Source organism: Rhineura floridana, chromosome 2 (assembly GCF_030035675.1).
Source record: "Rhineura floridana isolate rRhiFlo1 chromosome 2, rRhiFlo1.hap2, whole genome shotgun sequence".
Taxonomy (NCBI): domain Eukaryota; kingdom Metazoa; phylum Chordata; class Lepidosauria; order Squamata; family Rhineuridae; genus Rhineura; species Rhineura floridana.
In genome coordinates, this window is record NC_084481.1 from 43,525,588 (window position 1) to 43,547,946 (window position 22,359).

At 41.5% G+C, this 22,359-nt stretch overlaps 1 protein-coding gene across 5 annotated transcripts in view; it reads right to left on the reverse strand.

Moving 5' to 3' along the window:
• RAPGEF4 (Rap guanine nucleotide exchange factor 4) overlaps window positions 1–22,359 on the reverse strand; it is a 245,757-nt gene that overhangs the window by 209,276 nt on the left and 14,122 nt on the right. For 4 of the 5 annotated variants that reach the window (XM_061608471.1, XM_061608472.1, XM_061608470.1 and 1 more), the window contains exons 2-3: window positions 13,315–13,457; window positions 9,466–9,554 (exon numbers count right to left, since the gene is read on the reverse strand). In XM_061608471.1, coding sequence (XP_061464455.1) covers window positions 9,466–9,554; window positions 13,315–13,457 — 232 coding nt within the window. Of the gene's footprint in view, window positions 1–4,222; window positions 4,300–9,465; window positions 9,555–13,314; window positions 13,458–22,359 lie in introns of those variants that run through there. The other variant, XM_061608473.1, reaches the window with a different exon arrangement.

Here is a 22,359-nt window from a genome sequence, read left to right on the forward strand (position 1 = left end):
TTTTAATTACTTGCAAAAACAGTATATTATGCATTTTATCTTTCAAATAATTTTTGAACAGATATTTGAAAAAGCTGTACATGCTGTGTACACATACATTTGTACATGTTGCAGCTCATGATGCCATTACAATGTGTTATACTTTTCTAATTATATGGAGACAAACAAGTTTACATTTTACTGGGCTGTTGAAGAGGGCAGTTTATTTGTCTAATTCATAGCCTGTTTTGAAAACCTTCCCAATATGAAGCTAGGATTGTGCTGTAAATCAATGGTGCTTTTGAGTGAACATAGCAAAGATTGTGTTGTAAATCTTTCCTCCTCCAATCCTTTTTTTTTTAATAGCTAGGCAGGGCTTACTTAGAATTATTATTAGAATTAGAATTTATTATCCACCCTTCACCCAGAGGTCAATGTTTTTACTTGGTAGGAAACTAGTACTGATTAAAAAAATGTTCTGCAATGACCAACTGGTTTTGACAATAAACTATTATACAGAGTGAATGTATTTTTACTTCTCCAGTGTGTGTGTATATGGAATCTTTCCAACAATCCTGTGAGGTAGGGTTGGAAACCAAGGCAGCTCACAAAGAGAAATACATCCGTTTAAAATTAAATAACTTTGGGTTGGGTGAGTGAAGTTCCTTATCATTTGAAGTTGCAGCCCTGTGCACTCTTCCCTGTTTGACTAAGCCTCACTGAATACATTGGGACTTGATTTTGAGTAAACATGCATTGGATTGCACTATAAAGATCTTTACAGGTTATGTAAATAATAAACATCTTTGACATGCATGCTTATTTTTTTTTCATACATTGTCTTGATATGTATCTAATTTCACACTATGGCTGTACATTATTATTTCTTCCACATTTTAAGTGTGCCTTTCTTGTTTGGGGTGGTCATGGTCCCCCTCTATTGTTTTCACCCTGAGGGGCAAATTAGGCTGAGAGATGGTGAGTAGCCCATGGGCACCAAGTAAACTTGGTAGCTATTTCCATTTTAAAAAACAATTAAAATGTTTTATACGCAGACGAAGTTTATGATGTAATGCAGATCCACATAATAGATTTAAAGCACATCCCATTCACATTTAAAGCACATGACTTCCCCTAAAGAATTCTGGGAAATGTAGTTTCCCCCTCACAGTTATAGTTCCCACCACCCTTAACAAACTACAGTTCCCATCATTCTGTGGTGTGATTCATGTGCTTCAAAGATGAGTTGATTGTGCTTTAAATGAATGATGTAAATCTGCACTAGGTATGATGTGCATTCATTAGTGAATTGAAAAGAACAATTCTAAAAGATTGTTTTAAAACAGGGAAGGGTTGTAGCTCAGTGGTAGGGCATACGCTTCAAATGTATGTTAAATATGCTTTAAATGTATGATGCGGATCTGCCCTAGGTATATTGGGCATTCATTAGTGAATTGAAATTTTGTTAACAATAATTTTAAACGGGAAGGGCTGTAGCTCAGTGGTAGGGCACATGCTTTGCATGCAAAGGTCCAACATTTAGTCTCTGGAAAAGACTATTGTCTGGACGCCTGGAGAGCCAATGCTAGTCATCAGGACTGAGCTAGATGGTACCAAATGGCCTGAGTTGGTACAAGGCAGATTCCTTTGTTCCTAAAAGAGGAAAGAGACCCAAGGGCCACAGTGACCCCAACATTTATTTATGTATTTTACTTACAATATTTATATACCACTTTATTGTAAAAAACCTCAAAGCAGTTTATAGAAGAAACTAAAACAGTAGAATTATTGGCAAACACAGTTAAAAACAGTTATTCAAAAACATTCAAAATAATAAAACTTTGTGGTATTTCCTCCCAAATGATCTCCACCATGCCCCTCTGTGATGAGCTTCCGCCAGGCCTTGAAGACCTGGCTCTTCAGGCAGGCTTTTGGGGTGGGTTAGGTTTTATTATTATTGTTGAGATTTTTAATGTTTTAATGTATTTGCATGTTTTTATTTTGTATGTCGCCCAGAGTGGCTGGACAGCCAGCCACATGGGCGACTAATAAATTTAATAAATAAATAAAACCAACAATGAATTAAAAAGAGATAAAAAGCATAATAGTTTCTACATGCCTGGGTGGGCTTGTTTTTAGCAGGTGTCGAAAATAGTACAATGAAGGCACCTGCCTAATGTCAATAGGCAGGGAGTTCCAAAGTGTAGCTGCCACACTAAAGGATTAGTTTCCTATAAGAGCAAAACAAGTACTATGTGAAACCCGTAACATGGAAAGCACACCTTGAACTTGGCCTGGTAGCAAATCAACAACCAGTGCAAATTTCAGAGCAGAGGTTATGTGCTGACAGGGTTTGGCCCATGTCAGCAATCATTCCGCAGCATTCTGCATTAACTGCAGCCCCCGGATGAGGTTATGCAGCATGGGGATTTCTGTGACCTTGGCTGAATGGCTGCCAGGATGTTTTAGTTTTGGTTTTTGTTTCCGAACCCTGACTGGTTGTGGGATGCTGAGTTTTCTGCCTTACTCATTGGAATCTGAACTCTATAAAAGAGATGCCAGGATGACAGATTCATTCACGGATGAACCATATGATGAACAACCAGAAGTTTTAGAATGTGAGGTCTTGGAAGAAACAAATCACCAGGAACAGATGGCATACCAATAGAGTTGCTACAAGCTACTGAGACTGAATCTGTCCAAATATTGACAAAAAATCATCAAGAAATATGGAAAACTAAACAATGGCCCATAGACTGGAAGCGTTCAATATATATCCCAATTCCAAAGAAAGGGGATCCCAGAGAATGCAGTAATTATCAAACTATTGCCTTAATATCCCATGCAAGTAAAGTAATGCTCAAGATTCTACCACAAAGGCTCTTATCATATATGGAGCGAGAAATGCCAGATGTCCAAGCTGGATTTAGAAAGGGAGAGGCACCAGAGATCATATCGCAAACATACGTTGGATAATGGAACGGAGCAAGGAATTTCAGAAGAAAATTACCCTGTGCTTTATAGACTACAGCAAAGCCTTTGACTGTGTAGATCATGAAAAACGATGGAATGCTTTAAAAGAAATGGGGGTGCCACAGCATTTGATTATACTGATGCGCAACCTTTACTCTGCACAAGAGGCTACTGTCAGGACAGAATATGGAGAAACCGATTGGTTCCCAATAGAAAAGGGTGTGAGACAGGGGTATATTTTATCACCCTATTTGTTTAATCTGTAAACAGAACATATCATACGGAAAGCGGGATTGGACCAAGATGAAGGAGGTGTGAAAACTGGAGGGACAAACATCAATAATTTAAGATATGCAGACGATACCATACTACTAGCAGAAACCAGTAATGATTTGAAACGAATGCTGATGAAAATTAAAAAGGAAAGCACAAAAGCAGGACTACAGCTGAACGTCAAAAAGACTAAAGTAATGACAACAGAAGTTTTATGTAACTTTAAAGTTGACAATGAGGACATTGAACTTGTCAAGGATTATCAATAGCTCGGCACAGTCATTAACCAAAATGGAGACAATAGTCAAGAAATCAGAAGAAGGCTAGGACTGGGGAGGGCAGCTGTGAGAGAACTAGAAAAGGTCCTCAAATGCAATGATGTATCACTGAACACCAAAGTCAGGATTATTCAGACCATGGTATTCCCGATCTCTATGTATGGATGTGAAAGTTGGACAGTGAAAAAGGCGGATAAGAGAAAAATCAACTCATTTGAAATGTGGTACTGGAGGAGAGCTTTGCGCATACCATGGACTGTGAAAACGAAAAATAATTGGGTGTTCGAACAAATTAAACCAGAACTGTCACTAGAAGCTAAAATGATGAAACTGAGGTTATCATACTTTGGACACATCATGAGAAGACATGATTCACTAGAAAAGACAATAATGCTGGGAAAAACAGAAGGGAGTAGAAAAAGAGGAAGGCCAAACAAGAGATGGATTGATTCATAAAGGAAGCCACAGACCTGAACTTACAAGATCTGAACGGGGTGGTTTGTGACAGATGCTCTTGGAGGTCTCTGATTCATGGGGTCGCCATAAGTCGTAATGGACTTGAAGGCACATAACAACAAAACATTGGGATCTTGTTGTGGTTGGTATAGTATTTCACTTAGGAAATCATCACTGTCTTTTTTCTTTTTCTATTTGCATTTCATTTACCTTTAACCTCCCTTACATCCATAAACGCAACAACCGTGGTTCCATGCGCTCACCTGAACCCCCTTAAACCCACTGATGATGCACTTTGTTGTTTGCATGACTGTTTGTTTCTTGCCCAATAAAGGTAACAGAGAACTCACATACTGGAAAGTGTGGCTTCAGTTGCTGTTGTTCCCAATTTACTGCCTGTGAAGGTAGACCAAACCATGTGTGTGTTCTCTGTCAATTATTACTTACTGGAATTGGGTTGGCTGCCAAAGTGAGTTCACACAGTAGAAAAAGGATAGAAAGAGTAGGAAAGGATAGAAAATCTTAACTCTTATTCATTTCTCTAACCTTTCTCTACAGTGAAGGATCAAGTCTGTAAAGATGTTTGGAGCAGACAGGCAGGTGATTACCAACCTTGCTTTGATATGGATATCTTGGCAGAGGATCCCTAATCAAGCCTTACCCACAGCACAATCCTAACCCTATCTACTCATACATAAGTCCCGTTGAGTTCTATGGGGCTTAGACTCTTAGTAAATGTGTTTAAAACTGCAGCCTTCAGGGACAGCCATCTTTATTCCTGAGTGCTCCCATCTAACATTTGCACAACACTAGGCTCCCTTCTTCCAACAATGGCCTTCTGGTGACAGCCCTGGCTGAGGGCACTTAAATCCTTCTTGCCAGAAGCAAGTAGGCCAGATTAAATGTTCCCTACCCAGGCTCCCTAAACAGGTGAGAAGGAATGATCCTGTCATTCAGCTGGACCTGGGAACACACTCGTTTCGCTAATATTTCTATCTTAATTTCCAATCAGAGAATTTATTTTGTTTGAGTGGTATGCTCCAAGCAACTGTGGTTAATTCTTAACACATCATGCTTAATGACGCTACTAGGGCCCCGCCCCTGAAATCTCAAGTTTTGGGATGCTTCTGACCTGGCAACCCTATTGTCAATTTATACCATAAGTCCTCAAGGAGAATTACAACAAATACAAAGAAGTAAAATATAAAAGATTATATAAAATAAGCATAATAAAACATGATCATACACGAATATCCAACTATTAAACTTCCCTTCCCCAAGTACATCAGTATGAACTAGAAGCAGTGAACTAACATAAACCATCAAGCAGCAGGAGAGGAAAACTAACAATCAAAAGACCAGGTCCAGGGAGTAGAGAAAAGTCTCGGCCTAGTGATGAAAAGATAGTAATATTGGTGTCAGGCAGGCCTCTCTGGGGAGGGCATTCCATAGTCAGGAAGGTACTACTGAAAAGGCCCGCTCTCTTGTAGCCACCCTCAGCATTTCTTCTGGAGGGGACACTCAGTGGAGGGGCCCCCATGATGACTTAAGCGTCCAAGTAAGTTCATATGGGAAAAGAAGCTCCATAAGCTACTGGAGTCTGTATCCATGTAAAGCCTTATAGATCTAAGCCAGCACTTTGAATTTTGCCCCAAAAAGTACTGTCAGTGCAGCCGGACCAAAATGGATGTTATATGTATCGATGGCCTGGCTTTGTTAAGAGTCTGGTCACTGAATTCTGCACCCGCTGCAGTTTCCAGAAAGTCTTCAGAGACAGCCCCATGTATATCACATTGCAGTAATCCAAATGCAAGGTTACTGGAGCAGGGGCAACTGAAGCCAGGTTATCCACCATCCAGAAAGGGGCACAGCTGGGCTATGAAGCTGGTAGAAGGCCATAGAGACTACTTGTGCCTCCAGTGACAGTAATGGATCCAGACACACCTGTAATCTACTCCACTCCTTCTCTGTGACCTCTGTTCTGTGGACACCACTTACCCAGACAGCACATCCACTCACTAACAGTCTGTCTCGTCTAGATTTAGCTTCAATTTATTGGCCCTCATCCAGTTTATTATCACAGTCAGACTCTGGTTTAGCACATCCATCACCACACCTGCTTGCAATGAAAAGGAGAAATAGAGTTGTATGTCACACTCCAAAATTCCAGATGATTCCATTCAGTGGTTTCATGTAGCTGTTAAATAGCATAGAGGATAAGATTAGACCCCCAGCAGCAATTTCTGGAATCGACTGTCCAACCAGGACCAGGATCACTGCAAAGCAATACTGCCCAGTTGGAACTCGGACAGTTTCTCCAAAAGTCTTGATCAATTGTATCGAAAGCTGCTAAGTGATCAAAGAGAATACAAAGGGTCACACTCTCTCTGTCTTTCTCCTGACACATGTCTTCATCATACAGGGCAGCCAAGTCAGCAATTCCCCTGTGTTTTGTTTGTGTAAATGCACTTCAGTATTCTCAAACAAAGAAACCGGCACAGCTAATTTGGTGTCAAACTCCCACAGCTAAGAATACAAGAATTACCTTGCCAGCTCAGACTAAGGTCCATCCTAGCCCACCATTCTGCTTCCAACAGCAGCCAGCCAGATGACTCTGGCCATCCCTGTTGTTTTGTCTCCAGCATTTGATTTTCTGACATGTTCTGCACTGTACTGGGAGATCCCATCATTGTTCATAAGCATTAAAAAAAAACCTATCTTCATGAACAAACATAATATTGTCATGATGCTTTTTTAAAAATCAGACTGCACCCATGCATCAATACTCCCTCCAACTTCATTTGTTAAATCAAGTCCTGTTTCAGTTACCAGCTATATGTGCAATCAGGGCATCTGCTGCTAGGAACAGAGCATTTGCAGCTATGGTGGCCCTGCAGCTGTGGTACAACCTCCTCTGGGCATTATGGAAGGCCCATAAAACTTCCTTTGGGATTTCTAGCCAGAGGGACTTGATGTAGGTATTTTTATTGATTTGATTTGATTGTAGTTCCTCCCCTATTATTACAAGCCGCTTTGAAATCTGCTTGGAAAGCAGTGTAGAAATATCTGAAATAAGTAGGGTAGCTCCAAGGACTTTTTAATTTTATTTTCAGTTTTTAAAAAATTAATAAGAAATTTTATTAAAAAATAAATAACTTGTATATACCACATAATCATTTGCATTTCTAAGTGTACACAAATACAAGTCATACATAAAATAAGCAATAGAACAATAAAATCATCATAAAACCAAGCACTACCTTAAAATGCCTGCTGGAATAAAAAAGTTTCAGTTATATGCCTGAAAATCAACAAGGACAGTGCCTCTATGTAATATCAGTTCGGAGGGAGGTCCACAGGCTCGGGTCCACTACACTGAAAACAGGAGTTTAAATGAATGAACTTTGCACCAGGTGATTCTATACCTCTTGCTTTCTAATTTATGGGTTGTATTCTACTAAATTCTACTCACAGAGTGGTTAATGTTGGAAACAATCCTATGTATTTAGTTATATCCTTACTGCAGCATCCTACAAAAACATGCAGAATATTATGGGGAAATGTTTATTAAAGCCTGGAGTCCTATACCCATATCCACTTTCCTGGGAGTAAGTCCCATTGATCTTAATAAGGTGTACTCCTGAGTGGACATTATAGAATTGCACTGTAAGAGGCCACTTCTTTTACTATACATCAAGCGAATGTTTCACACAGTGTATTAAACAAGCTACACCATAATCCTGAATGTCCAGGCTGTCCTAACTCATTTATTGTCTTCTTTTCTGGGTCACAAGGTTACAAATTCCTTGAAGTGTTCATAGGAAAGGGAAAGAAAAAAACTTCAAAAGCTGAAGTTTTCTATATCTTAGAAAAAAATGCTTGAATGTTAGTCCCCTTTGATCCTAATAGACTACTGTCAGGTAACTAGCACATAAAGGCAATGTTACTTTTTTATATGGATAAGGCCTTTTTTAAATTAAAAAAAACCCACTGGACAACCTTTTTTCTTTTAGAGAAAAATACAGTACTAGAATGATTTTCCTCCTTGAAATTATTTAAGCTTTCTCCATCCTAAAAAAAAAAAAGCTACTAAAATCCAAGCAACAGTAATTCTTTATCTCTGGGTTGGGGAGCCTGCAGCCCAGTAAGTGTTGTTGGATCCCAGCTCCCATCAACTCCAGCCAGCATGATCAATGATTAGGGATGATGGGAGTGGTAGTCCAGCAACATCTGGACAGACACAAGTTCCTCACCCCTGCTTTATCTGATACCACTAAAAATGCCTATAACAAGGGGCTGGGTGACTGATGGGTGGAAGGCCAGGTATCCTCGCTGTTCTTGGCATCAGTATGCCTCTTCACTCCCTGCCAGCTCTGAAACAGCTTTTGATTCTTCTTTGAAGTGTAGTGAGGGAGCTAGAAAGGGGACAATGAAGGGACCCTCACTGCCCAAAGTCAGAAAGCCGACTATCTCCTTGCTCATGCTAGGACTGGCAAAATCAGAAGTGAAGTTATAATTCCTTGTTGCCTTTGGTGCTTTTGCAACTATGAGTGGAAGAGAACATCAGCGGGTGTTGGGTCGACATAGCCTCTCTCACAGGTACAAGCAACTGTCACCATGATAGGGGCAAATCAGTCACTATGAGCTGCCATTGCCATATTTCTGCCTTCCCCCCAAATCAGGTGGTCACTCAAATGCCTGTAGGGACTGAGTCTAGATTTTATTGCCTCATAAAGTTTGGAGGTTGGGTCTTATAAACAAATAAACAAGCCTTCCCAAATGAATAAAGAAAATATAACTGCATGAGCACCCAAGTCCACCTATTTCAGTGTGGAAAAAGAAAAGAAAATCTTAATGCATTCTAGCACTGCCCTCTTGTGGTTTACCATCTTTTTACAGCTATAAATATAATCCAGTATTATCCTGTATTATTTTTGCCTGTGAAATCTTGAATTCATTATTCCTCTAAAACTGTTAGTATTAATCATGTCTAAAGGAGGGGGGGGATTTCCAGCACACTTGTTTTCATTAGTTAAAAATATATAAATATATGAGATGCCAGCGCAGAAAGAAGTTAAGAACTTGAGAACATTAGAACAGCCTGCTGGATCAGGCCAGTGGCCCATCTCATCCAGTGTCCTGTTCCCCCAGTTGCCAACCAGAGGCCTATGGGAAGCCTGAAAATGGGACCTGAGTGCGACAGGACTCTCCCAGCAGCTGAAATTTAGAAGCATACTACCACTGACAAAAGTTAAGGCCTGTATCAGAGCTGCGGAACATGGGAGAAAGGAAGAAGCACTCACAGAATATTTTGTATCCAAGAGAAATTCACAGTGCAATTACAGATGAATGATGCTTGATACTGCTGTCAGTTTTTCTGCAAACCTTTGTGTGGGTGAGAAGTGGGGGAAAGAGCACAATATTGACAAAATCCTCCAAGAGTTTTATTCAGTTGTAGGTAGCATTTTCCTCAGACAATTGAGCCATGCCAAATAAGTAATTTTACCTGATGGTTGCTGGTATCAGAAACTTTAACATCCAAAGATCCAGTCAGCACAGCATACCAATTTGTTCCAATGTCACCTTGACGAAATACTGTTTTAAGGGGGGGGGAGAGAGAGAGAGAGAGAGAAGAAAAGAAAGAGAGGAAACGCTCAAGTTAAAAAGTACATTCAATTACTGGATGATTGTATAGGATATGACTGGCTGGGGCTGCACCTGTTTCAGGACAATTCATTTTAAATTTAGGTTAACAATTATAGTTAGTCAACATCACCCATAGAGTAATGGTTGACTAACTGTGACAAGTGCTATTTAATTAGGGCATATCTACATTAATCATAATTATCTTTCCTGGGTTCTGTAGTATCCGGAGTGGGGTGGAGGTAGGAAGTCACTAACAGAATTTTTAGTACCCTCATCAAGCTGTAATTACCAGAATTCTTTGAGGATTGACCGTTAAACTGGTAGGAAACATGTTTTTTAAAAGAAAGTGGTTGTGCCCTTATTGCTTTCTAGCTAGAGCCCATCATACCCAACCAGACCATTTGAAAATATCATCAGTGTTATACCACCTTTGCACAAAGTTTGTCAAACAAAGCTACAATGACCCATTTCACCCATTTTGATTTTCAGATCAAAAATAATTCTTTCAGGGATCAAAACCCTGTATTGTGAGAACGTTTGCCTTTTTACTGCCATTGTTTTCTAGTTTCTACTGTTGCTTTGGTACCTTCCTTCCAAACACACAAGCAAACATACGTCTTATGCTTCTTTCTCAAACATGGCTTGGAGTGCATTTTAAGCCCTACTCCATGATGGTGGAGGCAGTGAAGATATTTTTTTGTATTCTGGCTCCCCTTGTTTGGAAGAATGAATCTTTGGTAACCTGCTTTTTCCTTTTATTTTTGGCAGGTAGAGTTACATCTGCTCTGACCTTGACTCTATCGCTATAGCAGAGTTGACTGCAGAGTCCTCCTCTTCTTATCAATTTTTTTTGTAATGAGTTTCACTTACTGACACACAAGGATATGGGCAGGGTACTTGGTTCTGTTCATCCTAAAATGTGTCTGCTCAACCCATGTTCATCTTGGCTAGACCTAAAGAACCAGAAGAAACCTCTGACCTGTTTGCACCATATAATCAGTGCTTCCTTGGGATAGGGCACTGTTTCAGTTATTCTGCACAATGTGGGAAAACTACTAAAAGAAACTCACTCAACCCCATTTGGATTATGAAACTATAGGCCAGTTTAGAATCTCCTATTTTTGGCCAAAGTGGACCATGGAACTTCAGGGACTCTTGGATGATACTGATTACCTGGAGGTGTTCAATTCAGCATCCAGGCAGTTTAAGACTCAAATGGTCTTGACTGCCCTGGTTGATCACCTTTATCAGGAGAGAGATGAGGGGAGGAGGAAGAGTGATGTTAATTCTTCTGAATCTCTTGGCAGCTTTCAGTACCATCAATGTTCATGTCCTTCTGGACAAACTGTGTGAGTTAAAAAAATAGGGGAAACTGCTTGGCAGTTGTTCTGCTCTTACCTCACGGGGAGAGTCTATCAAGTGGTGCTGGAAAGCCATTGCTCTAGCCACAGGGATCTATTTTCTTTCCTGTGCTTTCAAAACATTTATATCCAGAGTCTGGAAACAGTGGTACCCAGGTCAATTTGTCCTTTCCATCTGCACCAGGATTGGCAGCATCATTCCTGAATGACTGCTCAAGGTCGTTAAGTCTGAATAAAGGGAAACTTAATCCAGACAGCTGCGGAGTACTCCTAAATCCACATCTCTTTCTACATTCTCAGGTGGAGGCTGTGACCAGGAGCATGTTCTATTAGCTTTGACTGATATACCAGCTGCATCCCTTCCTAGGAAAGAGAGATCTTGCCACAGTTGTGCAAGCCCTGTTAGCTTCTTAACTTGACAGCTGTAATGAGCTAAATGTGGGGCTGTCTGTGAATGCCATTCAGAAACTTTAGCTGATCCAGATTGTGAAAACCACATGGAAGATGGGTATTAGCCCCCTGGAACATAACAGGAGGAGCTCCACTGGTTACCAATCTGTTTTTAGGACAATTTCAAGATACTGTTGTTGTTTTTACCTTACAGGGATACAGCCTGTGCCCAGGATATCTGACAGAATGTCTCCTTCCATATGTATTTCTCCAGTCATTGAAGTCTGGTAATGAATCTCTACTGCAAACGTGCTGCCTCCTTTTGGAGGCTAGACTGTCTTTGACAATTACTAGAGCATTCTCTCTTGCTACCTTGCAGTTATGGAATTCATTGCTGCTGAAGATAGCCAAATTTTATTTATTCATTAAATTTATACCCCATCCTTTCTCCCAAAGGAGCCCAGATGCAAGAGTTTAGGCCTTAGGCCATTTAAATGGGGGGTTCCCTTTTTCGAAAATGGGCTTTAAACCTCTAAGTGTAACTTACTTAAATGGCCATTGTAAGAACTATTTGGCATTCCGTTGGGCACTGTGAGAACAGGAAGCTGGACTAGATGAGCCTTTGGTCTGATACAGCAGGGGTGTTCTTAAGTTGTATTATTCTCCTTGCTGTTAATAAAATGGCTTATATTTTCCCATGGCTGTTTTAATGTTTTGTTTTAGTTTCATATCATGCTCTGCTCTGAAAACTCATTGGCAGTGAAAAGCAAATGAAAAAAAAATCCTTAGACAAGCAAACATCAGCGCTAAACAAATCCTTGTGCCAATAAGCCATGGGACTGCTATAGTGTCTCTGATTGACCTTCTTCCACCTGTGGTGCAAAGCCTGTGCCTTGGAGGTAGCAAAGGAAAGAGTACGGATGACAGAAACACCATAATGGAGAAGAAACCATGATACTTAAAAGAGAAGATATTGGAGCTGATGTGCTTCTGCATATCCATCACTGGATGTCTCATCACTAAATGTCTTGCAGCTGAATCAGTAAGCTGCCTTCACTGGAGCGCTTTGTGTCTGGAATTATGTGATATGGGGCAGAGTTGTCAGGCTATATCCTGAAAAGGGTCCTGTCTCTTTAGTAAGCTCACAACTGCAAACGAGGATGAAGCTCTTGCTGCTCTTGCCCTGCTTTCCTTCCAGTCCTGTCACTCATGGGCATCTCCCATCTGCTGCTTAGCAAATCAAGAATCCTCCTTGCTTCAGCTAGCAGGGGAGTGGGGAGGCAGGCAAATGGACTGGGGGTAGAACTGAGTCAGGAGAAACTGTGGGAGCATTGTCTTTCAGAGATATGTGGCTGTTAAAAGATAGGCTGTATCTCCAGATGGCAACCTAGAAGCCATATGTGAAATTTCTGCCTATGGTGGCTGATGAGTGATAGCCATTTTATGTACACAAGTTGTCATCACTTGATATTTAAACTGTTTCCTAGCTGCAATCTAGAAAACCTAGGATTATAACTGCTAGTTTTATCTTTCTGTTTTTTCAAGTGCAAAGATGTAACAATAATTGGAAAGTATCACAGGTATGAGCATTCATACTACTGATGGTGGAGGCAAACCCTGCATCTTCCCCATGCCATAGACCCTTAGTGTTGCCAGGGAACTTTCTCAGCCAGAGTATGACAGTTTCTCCTGAAGTGTCATCAGGCCCCAACACAAAGTTGCTGAAGATTATTCTAACTGTGGTAAAGGGATGTGTATATAGAGGTGAAGAATTTCCTATTAAAAAGAGTGCTAACAGACTACATAGGGGAAATTGAAATAAGATTTACATGACAGATAATTGTTTCCAGGATATGGCCTGACAGCCATTGTTACCAACATTCAAAAACAAAACCCTCTAGTCTGATTCCTGGTTCACTCTTAACAGATTTTCTTATCCATAAAGAAGAACATCTTACGTGTAATTCCCTTTTCCAGGTTTTCATAATAACCACAGAGACATATTTGCTGGAGAAGATTTGGATGAAATTTTTCAAAAGCTTTCACTTCTTTCAGCCGGGTGAATATAATATCTATATCTTCACTGGAACGCTCCAAAGGCCTGTGAGGACAGAAATAAGGTATGTTTGCCTGTTTAACAAAGCACTGATTTTTTTCTTTTAGGCCACCTTATCCCAAAGGCTATGGGATAATTAAAACATATTTAAAATTAAACACTCATTTTAATCCTAAACTAATAACCCCACACCTTTAGCAACAAATACCAACATAATCTTGGGTATATATATGTGTCAGTCCAACAAGGAATATATTACAATATTTTCAACTAGGAATATCTTCAGGAAAGTGCTCAGGCTTTGACCAGTCTCACAGAATTCTACAATGCTGGAAAAGCTACTGAAAATATCTTTCTAGAGATCCTTTCTAGAGGACAGCCCTTGTGATATGGTCATCTAGGGTGCCTCCAGACTATCACTTTTTTGCAGGAGGAATTCAAGCACATACTGGGAAATTGAGGTTTGCACAATTAAAGTGGATTAAAGCACTCTGTTGCCCTAGCACAACAAATCCGCTTTAAAAAGAAACAGATGGGGAAATGCACTGAAAGTGTGGGATGAACAAATGGTTAACGGGAAAACGATTAAACACCCCACAAACAAATCAGGATTAATGCAGGATAATTGCTCATTGTTGTATAACTGCTCCATAAATAAATCAGAATGAATGCTCAGTAAGTACCAGATACAATCTAACCTCTGTGCAAGCAAATCAGGATGAATGCTCAAAAAATAGGTCATCTGGAGGAACCCACAGTGCACAGTTGAAGTATCTCCCAGTGTTGTGCGCCCCAATACAAAACACTGAAGAAGGAAAGCATCCAATTACTGGCCTGGTTCATACGTCACAATAAGCCAAACTATGGCTCACTGGAACTGTGTGACTGTGCTGGCTCCCAGAGAGGAGCTCACATCTGCTCCTCCCTGGTCCTTTTAACAAAGTGTGGCATGGCATATCATCCACATCTGGGATTGTGGCAAAAGTCTCTACTCCTTAACCATGATCTGTTGCCATTGCAGATGATGGTTAAGGAAGAGAGAGACGTTAACCCCGATCCCAGGTTTCGATGACATGCTAAACAAACCTTGGTTTAGCTCCCACATTATATTGTGCTAAAATGACCAGGGAGCAACAGAGTGGGTGTGAGCTCCTCTCTGGGAGCCAGTACATTTGCGCAATTCCAGAAAGCCATAGTTTGGTTTACTGTGACATACAAACAAGGCGACTGTAATCTCATTTACAACCTCCAACCAGGTTGTGTGTCCCTAGTGTTGTTCAATTCATGAAGAGTAGATATATTATTCAGCACCATGAAATGAGGAAATGAACACTACAGTAACCTGGGAGTAATGAATTCAATAGGGCTTACTTCAAGTAGACATGGTTAGAATTGTGCTGTAAGTCAATCGCAGAATCTACATAGGGGGCTGCCCTTATTATACAGCAACAAGAGTAATGCGCAATGTTAAATTGAAAATACCACCCATGCTATTCTGATGCTTTCCATAAGCTCATTTCAAAACAAAACCTTACAAAATTTATAGTCCTGAACTCAGAAACACTTCACGGCAATACACAAAACAGTCAGAGAGAATCGAGAGTTCAAAGTGTAAAAAGAGAGAGACCCATTTTGGACTTTTTTCTGTCAGTGTTACCTCATAATTTGTTGAAATTAATTAAAAATCAGCCATATTCACAGAGTACCTGTAATCCTATTATTGACCTTGCCCCATACTCTGACCTTCATCTTCTGCAGTTTAAAAGTTTAAAAAATGCCTGATCAATTTTTAATTAATTTAGCATTGAAGTCAATGATAACCCCAGGAATGCTCAGTAAGAACCAGTCAGTGTTCTAAAAACCAGACTCACAGCTGCTTGGCTTGGCTAATTAGGGGACCACACCCACAACAGACTTTGATTTCACTCTAGACAGTCATAGCTTCCCCCCAAGAATCCTGGGAAGTATAGTTTGTGAAGGGTGCTGACAGGAGACTCCTATTCCCCTGACAGAGCTCCAGTGGCCAGAGTGGTTGAATAGTCAGCCACTCTGATTCAGGTTCTGTGAGGGGAACAGGGCATCTCCTAGCAACTCTCAGCACCCTTCACTAACTACCTTCCCAGGGTTCTTTGGGAGAAGCCATGACTGTTTAAAGTGAAATAAAGGCCTGGTGTGGATGTGGCCAGGGACAGCTTTGGTTTAAATTTGGGTGGGAGGCTACATGTGCCTGCTGTAGAATAAAAAGGTGAGGGAAACGCTAAAAAACAATGATACCGTTCACAACGTTTTCCTTTTGGAAAGGAAAGGGGCTTTCCCTCCGCCCAGTGCCCACACACCTAATCTGCTCCCCTCCCCCTCCCCTCCCTCTTCCTCCTTTCTGCCCTCCTCCCCCCTCCCTGCTCCTCCCCCCTCCCTGCTCCTCCCCCGGGTCAGTTTCACCTATCCTAAGCATAGCTGCATAGGAATAAATCCCACTGAACTCAAAAAGCATGCAAATGATCAAACCTGCCCTGCCCTCCTCCTCCCTCCCCTTCCAATCCCCTTCTTCCCCGTCCCCCTCCTTCTGCTCCCCTCCCTTCCTCCTTCCCTCTCCTCTTCCCTCCCCCTCCTCATCTCACATGATCAGTTTTACCTATCCTAACCATGTCTGCATAGGAGTAAATCCCATTGAACTCAATAAGCATACAAATGATCAGGCCTGCCTTTTCCCTCCTTCCCCTCTCCTCTCCCTTCCTCCTCCCTTTCCCTCTTCCTTCTTTCTCCTCCCCTGCCCACTCCAGCCCTCCCTCCCTCTTCTCCTCCCCCTCATGGTCTCTTTTACCTATCCTAAGCATGATTGCATGGGAGTCAATCCCACTGAACTCAATAAGCATGCAAATGATCAAACCTGCCCTCCTCCTCCCCTCCCCCTCCTGCCGGCTTCCACCCACCTCCTCCCCTCTGCTCTTCTTTCCCTCCCTCCTCCTTCCCTACCTCTGCCTTTCCTCCTCCTCCCCTCCCCATCCCCTGTGGTCAGTTTCACCTATCCTAAGCATGATTGCAGGGGAGTAAATCCCACTGAACTCAATAACCATGCAAATAATCGATCCATTCTCAGCAAACTTGCACAGGATCTCATTTCTTTCCTCCCAGATTAAAAAGCAGGGAAATTCACTAATAGGCAAAAATTCCTTGTGGTTCAGAAATGTACCTATAGCCAACATATATTTCTATCAAACTTTTAAGAGCAGGGAAATTGGGCAGGAAACCTAACCTCCTCTCAGAGATATTGTACTGCGCTACAAATTTATAAAAATGCAAACACAATTTGGGTTGGTCTTTCACAGTCCAATCCACTTCCTTTGTAGCTTGGAAGAATTTGGTAACAGGTGCATATGAGCATATGGTGAGTGGTGGCAACACCTGCAATCAGCTCAAATAACAGAAAGAAGATATGTGCTGTGCTGATCTTGTTTTAGCAGGGAGGAAGCAACAATATTAAGACAGTTGATATAGTTTAGATAGTCACTTTAAATATGTTTGATTTATTTGGCAATTTTAGTGAAGTTTCTTATGGACCATGCCCACCTTTCCTTAAGTGGAGTGGTTTAAGCATAGCAGGCTGAAAACATGCATCTTGGGCAGGCCAAGTTTGTTTTTTTCCAACAGCTAGTCATTGCTTAAGTAGCAACATATTGTAATCAGTCTGATTTTACATCAAACTGCAGTTTACTATTTATTTATTTACTTATTTATTTACCACCCCATAGCCGAAGCTCTTTGGGTGGTTTACAGTAACTAAAAACATTAAAACAAATATACAAATTTAAAAACACATCTTTTAAAAACAATTTAAAACAATTTAAATAGTTTCGGATTCAACTATTAATGCACCCAAAGTAGAAATAAAACATAACCTCCAGTTTGAAACAAAAAAGGCTGTCTTCACCATCATATGACACTGACCAATAAAAAGGCTTTGAAATTAATGAAAAATTTGACACAGATTTCTAGGATGAATAATGAGAGAAATATCATTTTATAGGTTAGATTCTCTGTAGAAACAGTTGTAACACAGGAAAGAAGCAAAGTAAGAACACTGACATACACAAATGTAATTCTGAATCTTTGGAGATGGCAAATGTTGCCACCACTCACCATATGCTCAGAGGCACAAGTTACCAAATTCTTCCAAACTACACAGGAAGTGGAATGGACTGTGAAAGACCAACCCAAATTGTGTTTGCATTTTTACAAATTTGTAGTAATTTGTAGCAGTACAACAGACCTGAACTTACAAGCTCTGAACAGGGTGGTTCATGAGAGATGCTACTGGAGGTCACTGATTCATAGGGTCGCCACAAGTTGTAATCAACTTGAAGACACATAACAACAAAGGGCAGTACAATATCTCAGAGAGGAGGTCAGGCCTCCAGCTCCCCTGGTACATTCACTATAGCTGCCCAATTTCCTTACTTTTTAAAGTTTGATAGAAATATCTGTTAGCTATAGGTATGTTCTTAAACCACAAGGTTTTTTTGCCTGTTAGTGAATCATCAATTAACTAAAAGAACGGTTTGGAGCACCTGATTCCATGATGGATGGCATTTTCCTGAACCTAACCACAGTAACTTTTTGTGGGTTACAGAAATGACCTCAAGTCCAAAGCACAAATGTATTGTGACAATATTGTTTTTGACTTTTTATTTGAAGTACAAAAAAGCACAATCAGGAAGAAAATACAGATTACTCTGTTTGAAATACACTGGTCTAGTCTGAGAATTAGATCCAGAGAACTGTTAACCTTTTCCAGCTCAAAAAAAAGAATGAGGAGGTACTGATGTCTTCTGGAGACAAAAAGAGGAAATTTCACCCACACCCCCATAAAAGAGAAATGTGACACAAAAGTTGGGGTTTGAAATAGCAACACATTTACTGAATTATTTTAATTGGATCTGTAAATGGATAAAACTAGCTCAAATAGTGCAGGCTCCTTGAAATCTGAGGGGTTGGAGCATAATCCCTCAGCCTCAGATTTCTTGGGCCAGCTCCCTTGGTTTAGGGCCTAAGAATAGTTAACTTCCTATTCTGTCTCTTCAGCACATTAACTGTATCAAGGAAATTCTGACCTCCTCATGCCCCCTCCCCAGCCCTGAGGCATTAAGTTGTTGAGCACACCAATCCTCAAGTAGGGCTCCTGTCCCTGCGCTCCAGCCTTGAGGCACTGATTGGCTGGTCTGGGGAAGTATACCCCTTTATCTCCCAGAACACTGTTCTTCAACCTTGGGTCCCTAGATGTTGCTGGACTATAACTTCCATCATCCTTGGCCATTGGCTAAACTGGCTGGGGTTGATGGGAGTTGTAGTCCAACAACATCTGGGGACCCAAGGTTGAAGAACAGTGTCTTAGAAGGTACCTCCAGATTCGCCCTAATTATTTTCCCTTCTGTCCCAATTCACCTAACACCACACTGTATCTGCCCAAGAAAGGGAGACCAAAGGCCCTAAACAACCACCTGGTGACCTCCAAGAAATCCAAAGGACCTCAGGGGGAAAAAGTTCTGTGTGGCTCTAAATAAATGGCAATCAGCACACACACAAAATCCACGAGCTGGCGACAGACAAAACAGGTTTGTGACCACCTCTCCTCAGCTAAAGCAAATTAATTAGTGGCAAGCAGGACCTGAACACAAGAGCATTCTCCCTTCCTGCGGTTTCCTGCAACTGGTATTCAGAAGCATACTGCCTCCAACCTGGAAGCAGAGCGCAGTCATCATGGCTAGTAGTCACTGATAGGCTTATCCTCCATGAATTTGTTTAATCTTCTTTTAAAGCCATCCACATAGCGGCCACCACTTCCTCCTGTGGGAGTGAATTCAATAGTTTACCGATGCACTGTGTAAAGAAGTACTTTCTTTTGTCTGTCCTGAATCCTCCAACATTCAGCTTCATTGGATGTCCACGAATTCTAGTGTTATGAGAGAGGAAGGAATCATAGAATTATAGAATTGTAGAGTTGGAAGGGGCATATAAGGCCATCGAGTCCAACCCCCTGCTCAATGCAGGAATCCAAATTAAAGCATACCGGACAGCTGGCTGTCCAGCTACTTCTTGAATGCCTCCAGTGTTGGAGAGCCCACCACCTCCCTAGGTAATTGGTTCCATTGCCATACCGCTCTAACAGTTAGGAAGTTTTTGCTGATGTTTAGCCAAAATCTGGCTTCTTGTATCTTGAGCCCATTATTCTGTGTCCTGCACTCTGGGATGATAGAGAAGAGGTTTTGGCCCTCTTCTGAGTTACAACTTTTCTAGTATTTGAAGAGTGCTTTCATATCGTCCCTCAGTCTTCTCAAGTCTAAACATGCCCAGTTGTTTCAGTCTATCCTCAGAGGGCTTTCTTTCCAGTCCCCTGATTAACCTTGTTGCCTTCCTCTGAACCTGTTCCAATTTGTCTGCATCCTTCTTAAAGTGCACTGTCCATAAATTGATGCAGCACTTAAGATGAGGCCTAACCAATGCCAAATAGAGGAGACTAATACTTCACGTGATGTGGAAACTATATTCCTGTTAATGCAGCCTAAAATAGCATTTGCCTCTTTTGCAGCCACATTGCAGTGTTGTCTCAAATTAAGCTTGTGATCAACAACATTTCCAAGATCCTTCTCACATGTAGTATTGCTGAGCCAAGTATTCCCCATCTTATACTGTAACTATGCACTTGGTTTCTTTTTCCTAAATGTAGAACTTTGCACTTATCCCTGTTAAATTTCATTCTGTTGTTTTCAGCCCATTGCTCATTTCAGCCTATCAAGATCCCTTTGAATTTTATTTCTGTCTTCCAAGGTATTAGCTATCCCTCCCAATTTTGTATCCTCTGCAAATTTGATAAGCATTCCCTCCAAGTCATTAATAAAAATGTTGAAGAGTACTAGGCCCAGGACCTGACCCCAGTTTCAGAAGGAACCATTGATAAGCATACTTTGAGTAGGATTTTGTAGCCAGCTGTGGATCCACTTGACAGTTGTTCCATTCAACCCATATTTAGCTAGCTTGTTAATCAAGGTCAAGGTTTTAGTTTTGGTGTACAAAGCCCTATGCAGCTTGGGACCATCATATCTGAAAGATTGTTTTACCCCTTATATACCCAGTCGATCACTGCACTCTGCAGATACCATCTTATAGAGCGGTATGACAATGGAACCAATTACCTAGGGAGGTGGTGCACTCTCCAACACTGGAGGCAATCAAGAGGCAGCTGGACAGCCACTTGTGGGGTATGCTTTAACTTTGTCAGGCCCAGGATGCGACTCAGGAACCAGGCCAGAGGTTGTAGTTAATTCATGTTTTATTAGAGTAATGTCCAACAAAGACTGCACTTTCTCATGAAGCAATACAGGGATACAGGTCCTGCGACATTGGGAGAAAGTTGACAGAGCAAGGGGCTGCTTCCCGCCTGTTCTTTAAGAAGGGGCTAAACGGGCGTGCAACCTTTCGCTCCTCCTTAACTCCCCCTCAGGTACTGCCCGCCTTCCCCCCCTTCTCTCCTGTCTTTTCAACCATCTGCGTGTGCGTGGTGAGGGGGGAGGCATCACCTCCTCCTCTTCTGAAGTGTCCGATTCCCCTATGGGTGATAAAGGAGGAGCTGAGGGTAAACCATCTCTCCGCCTTTCTGCTGTGATCAGCCCTCCCTCTTGCTCTGAGCTGCGGAGAAGGGAGGGCCTGGGAATGTCTGGGGGGGATTCTAAAACTTCAAGGCTCTCAGGCTCCCCGTTGCTAGGCGACCCTATCTCTGGCATGTCCTCTGTTTCGGCTTCGCTCCACAGAGGGTAAGTTCCTCCCTCCTCCCTCTGCCAGCCATTTGAATCCTCTTCTGACAACCCCCCAGGAGCCCAGCTCATCCTCCCGACAAACTTGGATTCTTGTATTGAGCAGGGGGTTGGATTCAATGGCGCTATAGGCTCCTTCCAACTCTACGATTCTGTGCTTTAGTTTGCCGCCCTGGGCTCCTCTGGGAGGAAGGGCGGGATATAAATGTAATAAGTAAAATATCATGGGGCACTTTGTCAAAAGCTTTGCTGAAATCAAGATATATTACGTCCACAGCATTCCCAGAGTCTACCAGGGAAGTTACCCAATCAAAGAATGAGACAAGTTTAGTCTGGGAGGATTTGTTCTTGACAAATCCATATTGGCTTCTAGTAATCACTACATTATTTTCAAGGGGTTTATAGACTGACTGCTTTATAATCTGCTCCAGAATTTTCCCAGGGATTGTTGTCAGGTTGACAGGTCTATAGTTCCCAGGTTCCTCCTTTTTGCCCTTTTTGATTATAGGGACAACATTAGCTTTCCTCCAGTCATCTAGCACTTTACCCATCCTCCATGATTTTGGAAAGATAATAGACAGTGGTTTTGAGACTTCTTCAGCTTGTTCCTTTATTACTCTAGGATGAAGTTCATCAGGTTCTGAAGATTTGAACTTGTTCAAAGTAATTAGGTGTTCCTTGACCATTTGTCCATCAATCTCAAGCTGCAGTCCTGCCCCTTCAACTAGTATTTCATGCTTGCCAGGAGAGTCATAGACCCTCTTTTGGAAGACAACTGAGCCAAAGCAGGAATTGAGCACGTCTGCCTTTTCTTTGTCATCTGTTATCATTTTGCCATCCTCATTAAGTAGCTGAACTACCATTTCTTTTCTCTTTTACTAAGGATGTACCTGAAGAAAGCTTTTTTGTTGCATTTAACATCCCTTGATAATCTTAACTCATTCTCAGCTTTAGCCTTCCTGATGCCATCCCCACAATTATGTTCTACCTGTCTGTACTCTTCCTTTGTGGCCTGGCCTTCCTTCCACTTCTGGTCTTCCACCTTTTTTCCTTGTTGGAATTGTTTGCTGCTATGCCTTTAGAATTTCCTTTTTTAGAAACTCCCACCCACCTTGGACTCCTTTTCTCATTAGGGTTGCTTG